The sequence below is a fragment of the Pelecanus crispus genome, chromosome 13 (assembly GCF_030463565.1).
Source record: "Pelecanus crispus isolate bPelCri1 chromosome 13, bPelCri1.pri, whole genome shotgun sequence".
In the NCBI taxonomy this organism is placed as follows: domain Eukaryota; kingdom Metazoa; phylum Chordata; class Aves; order Pelecaniformes; family Pelecanidae; genus Pelecanus; species Pelecanus crispus.
The window spans coordinates 1,879,991-1,890,285 of record NC_134655.1 but is presented as its reverse complement, the minus strand read 5'-3'; the positions used below and the strand labels follow the sequence as shown (position 1 = coordinate 1,890,285).

Genomic DNA, 10,295 nt, shown 5'->3' with positions numbered 1-10,295 from the left:
CGTGCTGTGCTGGTGGAAGTATTTGTCTAACCGTGTGAGATGGGCCTTCTCCAGCAGGAACCAGTGGCTGCTCCCTGCAGGAATGAAGGAGAGAAATGAGGAAGGTGGAGCTGGAGGAGCTGCAAATGGTTTTCAATTAGTGGGTCCTTCTTTGTTGCTGTAAAGAGAGGGGATTAGAGGCAGGTCAGGGGAGATAAAACCTCCTGGAACAGGAGCTTAGGCAGTGCCTTGGTGGGCAGCTGGTGGTCTGGGAGCACCGCACTCTGCAGCTGCCTGGCGTGGTGCGTGCCTTGCCTTTACAAAAAGAAGGGGGGAAGAAAGAAAAAGGGCAGTGTGGGCCCAGTGGCTGGAGGTGAGACACCCTGCGTGGCCCACCATGGCAAGGGGGTTTCTGTGTGCCCTGGTGCTGGTGCTGGCCCTGCGCTGCTGCCCTGGGCAGGCCGGGGAGTACTGCCACGGCTGGGCTGGCAGCCTGCAGCGCTGGCACCGCGGCTTCCAGTGCCCCGAGCGCTACGATGGCCCGGAGGCCACGCTGTGCTGCGGCACCTGCAGCTTGCGCTACTGCTGCTCGTCCAGAGAGGCCCGCCTGGACCAGGGCCGGTGCCCCGGTGACCAGCAGCAGCCCAGCCCCAGGCCTCCAGTGCCAGGTAAGCTTCCCGTGCCTCCAGCAGCTGCGGGGGGGGGGACACATCTCAGATGTGCTTGCTTCTTTGCATCCCCTGTAGCAACCTTCTCTTGGTGGCATCAGCCAGATCCTTCTTCCTTTGTTTCTCTGCCCTTCGGAGCTCCAAGCCGTAACCACTGCAAGCGGGGAGGTGTGGAGCCTGGCACCGTGCTTATCTGGGTGGCTGCATGGGCCAGAGCCGCTCAGCTCCCTTCACTGGCAAGAGGGGATAACCTGGGGCTTCACTCAAAAGACTTTTCCATCAATCCTACTCTTAGAAAAGCCTCTAAGCTACTACCAAAGTAATCTTGTAACACCTCTGATGTTTATATCCCTGGTGGAACATGGGTGTTGCTAGCCTGCTCTGTTAATGCATGTGGATGCCTCTAAGTAATGCATTTGGACTCAATTTCTGGCCTGTAAAAATGCTTGTAGCCCTCAAACCCAGATTCCATAGGCAACCCAACAGCAGTTCAGGTACTAACTGTATGCTGAAACTCAGTTACAAGCCTAAATTTCTACTTAAACATGTACAAGTGAACAGTAGCTGTGACATCCAAGTCCTGGAAGAGCTCTTGCATGGATATTAATGGCAGAGGCTATAGGACCGACTGGTCCGATCCTCTGTACTTTAGGCTTTTTCAAATGAGCCTGCCATAGCAATTGCCAGTTTCTGATCTTCTTGCTGCAGCAAGAGAAGAGTTGAGAGTAAAACTGCTCTGGCCTGCTCCCTGGTGCATGCATGCCTTAAGGAATGAAGAGCAGAATAGGAACTCGAACAGCCCATGAATGAATGGTTGGCTAATGTCGCTCTTCCATTTTCAGTGCCCGTGTACCTGCCATTCCTTCTTGTTGGCTCTGTATTTGTGGCATTTGTTGTTGGTGGCGCCTGTGTTGGAATTTGCTGCTGCAAATGCTTGAAATCCCAGGACGAGGGGCAGCAAAGTGGACTTGCGCCTGGCCAGGCTTGGCTGCTAGAGCCTGATCTTCCTTCTCGCCTCTCCAGTTCCAGTTCTGCCACCAGAAGCTCACTGAGCAGCGGTCCTCAGACTAGCAACATCTGCATGACTCTACCTCCATCCCTTCCTATTATTGGGTTGGCTGAAGATGCCCGGTTCTTAAGTCCTCCACCCACCAGTGGACAACTCTTGCACCCTTCACATGCGAACCACAGAATACCAACTGATCATACGGCAATAATGGCTCCAGCACCTTTCCTTAAAAGAACAATTTATGGACGCAGTGCTAACGCATCCCCTCTTGGGGTAACACAGGGGGACCACATGATGTAGTCGGGAGTTCATGTCTGAGAAGATGACACAGCAGCATACAGCCTGAACTGGATGCTACTTCACTATTATAAATAGTTCTTTGGGACTGAAACGAGGACTTTGGGATGTTTGATGCTATTAGGAAGTGCATCAATTCTGGCTTTTTACAGCTCTGAAGATGATGTTTTAGAACTTCTTTTAGGTTCTTCGGGTTTTTAACTTGTATTATTTTAATGCTATTGAAAAAGGCAAGATTCTGAGGCCTATATACCTGTTCAAAAATGACTGCAACTGCAGAACCGAGTTTCACCCTTCCCTGGTCCTTTCAAGCTGCCTACCATGCTCTAGGGGACATGTCAGAGGACTTGGTTTCAGTTTCTGTAGCTGTGTCACTTCTCAGCAACTTAGGACAGGGAGGTGCCTTAGTGGAGTTATTAACTGTGGACACTCGACAGCCTGTAAAGCACAGGAAGACTGTGTTTAATCTGCACACTTCTACTGGTAGACTGATAGAGGATGGTAAAACATGGCCTGTGACTCACCGGCCCCTGATGAACTGTCACTTAAGTGGTGCTGCTTAAGGAGCAACTTCTAGCCCTAATTTCAGTAAAATGTACGTTTAGTACAGATATTGGGGGAAGATAATAAAAACAATTTATGTGTTGCTTCCTCTCTTCCAGTGGCTTAGTGGTCTTTTTTTCTTTTTTTACATAACTGGACACTTCAAATGGATGAAGAATTACAGGGTAAGGTAAGAACAAAATAAGATTCCAATCACTTTTCCGAGAATATGCTGGAAAAACTTGCCTACTTTGACTCCTTGTTAAGATGCATGCTGCCTGACTGCAGCCATCCCCTTCACAGCAGGACACTGATAGGAAGAAGTTGTCAAAATATACTACTCGCTGCTGGAGCGTTTTAACACCTCCTCACAGCACAGAAACATGAGTGATTATACTGTGAAGGCATGTTAAAAGGACTCCACAGGTGTTATCAGTAGGAGCAGGGGCTCGGGCTTAAAAACCTTATGTGTATAAGAAGTACATGCCTTTCCTGTGTTAGTACTGCCTATCAAACAGAAAAACTTAGCTGACCCAGGGCTGTGACCTCTTAAAACTGGAGTAAGAGTATAAGCATGAAAACAGAACACCCTAAAAAGAAACGCTTCCCCAAAATACTGAGATTCGTGTTGTACACTTGTTTTAGTACTGAAAAGTAGCAAGTTAAGGCTTCCAGATATACACCAGTTTGAATTTAAAAGCATTGTCCTTGTTACAGTCAGAGAAAGGTCACTGGGATTTATTGATAACTATGCCAATACACTATGGCAGGCAGCTGGAATGCTGGTTTTTAAAGTTAGATTTTAAACTTGAATTGCTGAAAGCACTTAGAAAACGGCTTCCCTTTCATAAAGTGACTGTTTACAGTTGGCTTAGGAAAATCTGAGGCTGAATGGAGTAGTTTATCTGGTTAAATGTCCAATTTTGATAGTACTTCTTGACAAAAACCCGTGTCAGTTCCGAGACAAATGAACAAAATCTTTCCTGATGCTCTTTGTTCTGGGAAATACAGAGCAACTCGTGTCACATCCATGCTGTTAGGAAGATGTATTTTATGCTTAGCAGACTGGGGCATTAGACATGGAGAATAGGTGGTTTTATCAGCTGGTCTCTCCTTTACTAAAACACGATTATTCTCTGCTGTAGATTTTCTGAACTAGAAAGGTAAAGGAATATACGACCTGCCAGTCAGTACACTTAAGCCTCAAGCTGTAATGTATAGAGACCTCCTGTCAACTTCAACAGAAACTGAAAGCTCTCCAGGAGGCAGCTTCAGGATAAGGTTTTAAATTAAATAAGAAACCAGAGAAATAGCCTTCCTGATACCATAAAACTGAAAAGGGTCGAGAGGTTCAGGTGTAACCCTAAAGAATTAAACGGAAAAAGAATTGATCAGAAGTGAGAAACAGAAAAGCTAGATGGTTTTGTGAATGATGCCTTAATTGCTCCCTGGCAAGGATTAGCAGACTGTTTGGAGTCAGCATACCTTCCTCTCCCCCACCTTCCTCCGTGTATTCCACAACTGAAAAACTGAGAAACAACAACAACAAAAAAAGGGCTTAACTGAGCAGATGCCCACTGGCAAAGCTCGTATGGGAACAACTGCATTTTCTGGATCCCTATCACAGTATTTTCTATATAGTTAAAACTAATGTTTGCGGCAACAAAGCCAGGTCAAGTATTTCAAGGGTTCAGTGTTTCTTCTCAAAACTGCAAGGGAAAACAAGAAGTAGCCAATTTGTTGCACTCCAAGGGCTGCAGAGCGGTTTTTCAAAGAACCATTTGCTTAGCATCTTCCATCAAGCACCATTGTAAACTCGGATTACCTTGGTCTCAATTAGCATCTGCATTAAAATCAGATCAACTCGTGGGGACTGAGGAAAAAGCACAGAGTATTTTTTATGTAAATTCTATCCCTTTACTAATTTGAGGGGCCTTGCCACTGAGTTTAGCACATCTTTAGATAGAAGGGATATGTTCGTGCTAAATCCCTTTTTTCTCCCCTAAAGTGCTTTTCCTGGTTCCAGCTAAAGCAGAAGTACTTAGCAGAGACTAATAGCCTACTTACCACCTATTGTACTAGGTGCTTTGCTTTGTTTGCCTAATGATGCCCCCACCCCGTTCCCCTCAACTTCTAATTAAGGAATGATTTACACTCTTTGCTCCTTAATCCTCCGTAATGACACAGGTGAGCTGAATTGTTCTTGGTGTATTCTTTCTGGATTTAGGAAGAAAGAACATAAGAGCTCAGAATTGAAAAGGTGAAGATGACAGCTTTAGCCCTCAAAAGCTTGTTACAAGGCTTGCAGAATGGTGTCCATGTGGTTTCTTACAGGCTTGCCTGCACATGGCTTTGCCTCGGTTTGAACAGTAGTTTTAATTTTCTTTAGCTTCAATCTATTCCTAATTGAGCTGAGATAAGCCAAAATGTCTTTTTGTCCAGATTTTTTGGATAGATTTAACCAAACCAGTTTAAAGCAGGGCAGGTTTCTATATTGCATATAACCGTGTCTCCACAATATTCCTGTTTTACTCATTTTTTTTGCACTGAATCAATATACAGCGGTGATCAATCCACTCGGTGCTACTAGAAAATAAACCCAAAGCAACTGAAAGAGCTTTTACTTCTCACGCTATAAAGCCACTGTTTTTAAAGCACTGAATAGAAAGCAATTCCCCTTTCTGAACAGGGAAGTATCTCCACTTTTCCCTCGGGGAAAACTAAGGTACAGAGAAGTTGTTCAAGGTCTTTACCTCTTCCAAGGCCACGCAGTGTACTGGCAGAACTGTGAAGAGACTCCAGCAACTCTGGCTCCATAACGTAGATGAGTCCACTATTGGTACTAACAGTATAATGCATTTCTTTGGCTAAGAATAACGCTCAGTATTTGCTTTGCATTAAGTGACAGATTTGCTTTTATTCAGCATAGCTGCAGTTTTTTTAAATGTAAAACCAGAGTTGACTGTTATGCATGCAGTGTAGGGGTTTTTTTTCGTGTTTATGCCAAGGGTTTCACAAAGATCTGCAACAATTCATTGCAATCAAGTCAATTCAACTCTGAACTGAAACAAGAACCCCCTCTATCCATCAAGCAGAGCTACACTGATTTGTTACTCTTCAGTACCAGGTATTCTGGCAGATGGATCAAAAATTGTCAGAATGCAACAGCCCATCAAACCTACAGTTTTCTGTGGGATCTCAAAGCAAGGAGAAGCGTTCCTTATATGGAGTTATACTATTTCCTTAGGTCCTTCCTACAAGAAAATGAAGGTAGTTACAGTGTACGTTCAAAACTGTAGTGGAAAACGGTATACATTTATTTCCATTGCTTTTAAACTGTTTTGACTGTCTTTACACCACCGCTTTATCTCGTATTAGATCTTAATACAGTAGAAAGGACAGTGCCTAACCAAACCACATCCTGGGAAGTGCCTGCTGCAATCCCAGCGTCTTGATACAGATGCACGAGGGCGAGGGAGGTTCACAGGGCAAAATGAGACTGGATGTTTTTAACACAAGCAGCTGGGGCACGGAGGAACGGGACACAGTCCTGACTGGACGGATGGATGTGTCTGCACAGCCGCTACCACAGCATCTGACATGAGAGTGAACGTGCTGCGGCGCCAAACCTCACAAATGTGCAGGAGGGGAGCAGGCTGCAATCTTTTATTTCCAGTAAATCTGTGCCTGCCTAGGAAAAAACCAGATCTGCGTGTGCTCCCCCTTCCCTCTAGGGCCTCTCAGAGATGCAATACATATCTGTAAATGAGCGCTCTTGCCAGTATACATTCTGTTTGTTTTTTAAATTAAATAAGCTCTCTTGAGCAGGAGCACCGTGGGAGGTTTCAAGCCGTGCGAAGCGCTGCCAGCTTGCTTCCTTCCCTTTGATGTGCGATGGCCAGCGTAGTAGCCCCACTGCTGACTTCCAAACCTCATCCCTACTGCCGAGAAATCAGGCAGCCGCTGTTTAGGCAGAAATAGAGGATAGCAGCCTGGCAGTCCTGGGTGCAGATGCAGAATGAAACTGGAAATGTTTTTCCTTTCCTAGGGAATATGGCATGGAGCTACATATAGTGGCCTGCTTGCCTATATACCTGTTGCCTCCCTGCATGCTTTCATGTTGCTCTGCACATGCATTTTGCTGGAATACTTTTTTTTCTCTTAAGCCCTTAACAGTCACTATTTCACTAAGAAAAGATTTCCATGTAGTTCTTGTCTAAAGGGACTGCCACCTCCCATTTATCAGAAACGGGGACAGACTGACGGGGGCCCAGGAGAGGACTATCACGCTGGAGATGGACACTTGTTCCCTGATACTGGTTGCTGACAGGGATCAAACTCCAGCTCACTGGTGTTCGTGGTCATCTCCTGTTTCAACTCCTGATTATTTCAGTCCCTTCTTGTTCAAAGCACTGAGACTATTGCTTTTAAAAATGAACGAATGACATATCTCAGTATGAGACTCGTGCATTCATAAATTACGGTATGTTTTGCTAGTCCTTTTTTTAATTTGCCAGGCAAAATTTGGGAAGAATAAGGTGACAATGAGTTTGGTGGGCACTTTGGATGCTGAAGTTCAGATTCCTGTCCATCTTTACAGCTTATTCATGTTTATTCTGTCAGAATCTGAGAAAGATGCTTCTGGATGCAGGACCTCATAGCTGGCACTGTACAAGACCAGGCAATGTCAGCTCCAGCAACGTTTTACAACTAAAGGCACACTGCTACTTTGAACTGGCAAAGTGCTTCCAGTAAGGACGCAGTTGTACTGACAAACACACACTTTGTAGCAGTAGAATTACTTCTAAGAACAAATCAAGCTTTAGAACAGCTGCACAGGATATTTTCTTACTAAATCTCCGTAAGGGAATAGAATTGCTTGCTAGGACACTCAGCATCATGATTTTGTATAACAGAAATGCCAGGAAAAGTCTGGCATAAAGCAGACCGGAAGAGAGATGTATGTCCCTTTATTACTTTCATGGATTGCAGCTTAATTTCTTAATTTCTCTAGGCTCTTCAGTCAAAAGGATAATGGATCCAAATGCATTGTGAGGTTTGGAGAAATAGGGATTCAATTCAGCACCTAGCAGAATATACGATGCAGACAACTTGCAGCGTATCCTGCGCACCTCGGATTTTTCTGCACCACATATTTCATTTCGGAGGCCCCGCTTTGCAAAAGCCTGCCTTGGTTCTGCTCATGAAAAATGGTCACAAGGGCCATATACGTTATCCCCCTTCTAATGGGGATCTTATTTTAATTCTGTCTTTTGTTTTGCTGCTTCATGCAAGCCATTAAGGATGCAAGTCTATGGTCATGTGTATGTGTGAAAAATAGAACGTTTTTTCTCTCAGTATAACAAAACCACTGGTAAGTAGTTCTGTCAGCAGCAGAAACTAATGAAGCTTGGCTTCCTCTGGAGTTGCCTCATGTTTGTATGCTCTGATGCCTAATAAGGTGAAAAATGAGTGAAGCTTTCCTAAGGCTTGGCTGTTCATTACAGCTCAGTGTCCTGTGGTGGGTCATACTGGGCGAGTCCTATAAATCACCTCTCTACGGGAGTCTTAGCAGGATTTGTCCCTTCCACCTGGCTGTTTCCATGAAACTTGTAGGAACTTCCGATCTTTGTGGTTGCAGCTCCTGTATTGTATATGCGTGATTTGATCAATGGATTCAAAAGGTACTGGGGAAGATTAGGAATGGGGCCGTGGCTAGCAAACACTACGTAACTCTTGTTTCCTTGGGATGCCAGATTACAGACTGTGCTGTGCTGGGTAGCGGAGCCGTGCTTTAACTGATCAGGTCCTTCCAGCAATCAGGCTCGCCATTTGAAGGTTTTTTTCCTTTCTGTTCCCTCCTCTCCTGAATTTGAATATCACATTTCAGTAAGGATCTTGAGCTGGCTATTATGTAAAAACCACGTACACATTTCCACTGGAAGAATGTGAGGCTCTTTGCATAAGCTCTTGGCCTAATCATTAAGAAAACGATTCCAAAATCTTTCCATCTCCCGCTGCTGTGATCTTGTCATATCAGAGGCTTGGAGACAAATGAAGATAAAAAGAAAGACTGATTCAGAAACCGACTCATGTTATTTCCAGTGAAATCTCCTTGCCTCACAGCTAATGAACCTGTTACGTTTATTTCTGTGTCTTTTAAAAATAATCTGTAGATAAAAGCAAAACCATTTTCTGCTTCGGGGATGGTTTTAGGAACAATTTTCAATAAACTGTGTTAAACAATGATTTCTTAATTTCTCCGTGCATTTCATTCACATTCTCTCACTATCAAATTCATCTTTTACCTGAAGATACATCTTTCATGTCTGCCATGCAATTGCAGTGATGAAAAGGAAGGAAGGTGAGAGAGCAAGAAGTGGTGTATGGAAGAACATGCATCGGAGTCTTCCGATAAATACAGCAGGCTGCAAAGATTTGCTGTATAGCAAGGTGAGCAGAATTCTTTGCGAGTACCAATAAAGGCAGCTGCTAATATTTATGATACGAAAGTGCTATAAAAGGAATCCAGTGTTCTTAGGGCTTACATGACCAGATTTTCTCTTATGCCAGAGCGTGAATCACTGCTGCATCTGCTCATCAGCTCACTTTAATGAGTCCAGTCAAGACTTTCATGGCTCCTCTCCAATGAAAATATCTCTGCCCTCTTCCTCCCTCAATGCCCATCTTCCATACTCGGCATAGAGAAATAGATCACAACCCTGCGTAATTATGCCTGTCAGAGAAGTTTCAGAGAAGAAAACAGGTAGCCAGGTGGAAGAGACAAATCCTGTACGGTATGTGGGGGAAACGGCAGTAACTGCAGTTACAACTGTTAACTTGTCCACAGTATTTATATCACTAGTTTAACAGACAGGGAGATCAAAGCAGAGAGGTTAAGGCCTAATTCTTCTAAGGTAGTTCGTTAATATTTAAGGTGTTTGATTTTGGGGTGTCCAACTTGAAAAATCACAAACTAAATTTCAGCTGCACTGAAGACTCATAGTTACAGCAGGAGCAAATGGGAGCAGAAGGTGCGCTGTGCTTCTGCAAGTCAGCCTGCAGACGTCTCAAAGTGGGTGTTCCAGAGCCTCCCGAACCGCGTATCGCTTATGAAACTTGGCCTTGCATGGCCCTTAATCGTAGATCCTGGCAACATTTCCTTTATTCAGACAATATTACCTAGTCATGCAGGCCGTGGTTTGACTTCAGTGTCAGATATATGAAGTACTAGGTAATCTGGCAGTATAAATTTGTTTGAATTAGGCAAGACAACATGATCACATTCTTTATCAAACTAGCCAGAGCGTACACTATGGTGTTTATGCAGACTTTGTGGTTTATGTTAGCTTTCTGCCAGCTCTGTAAAGTTAAATGATACCCGATATGCCACAAAATCTGCCGAGACAAAGTTATTACACAACATTTTTTTTTTTAACAGACTTGAACCAGAGAGTTTGCGCTAGTTCAACGCTTTGTTCCACATGGCGTCGGAGCTTTTCATCCGGTACAAAATGCCAAAAAACGGATTCACCACTTTGTAGAACTACAGGCTTAAGCTATCAAATAAATGTGTGCCCCACAAGTGAAACCTTGAATGATTCTTTACAAATTACATTGTTGATTTTAATAAGAATAAACCTGATCACCATGAGAATTTTTGCAAGTACTGTAATCAAAACCAATTTGATTTCCAATTTGCTATGCAGTGGCAACAGTCACAGCTGGAATTCATGAGACCTCAGAGCTTCCACCCAAGCTGTTCCAATGGCAAAGAGTTTCAGCAGGGGATTAAGCGA

At 44.1% G+C, this 10,295-nt stretch overlaps 1 protein-coding gene across 1 annotated transcript; it reads left to right on the top strand.

Moving 5' to 3' along the window:
- Window positions 1-376: 376 nt before the first annotated feature.
- Window positions 377-1,956, top strand: LOC104028227 (protein shisa-1). Its single transcript, XM_075720855.1, has 2 exons — window positions 377-647; window positions 1,490-1,956. Exons 1-2 carry the CDS (start codon window positions 377-379, stop codon window positions 1,954-1,956), a joined length of 738 nt encoding a protein of 245 aa, XP_075576970.1.
- Window positions 1,957-10,295: the final 8,339 nt, after the last annotated feature.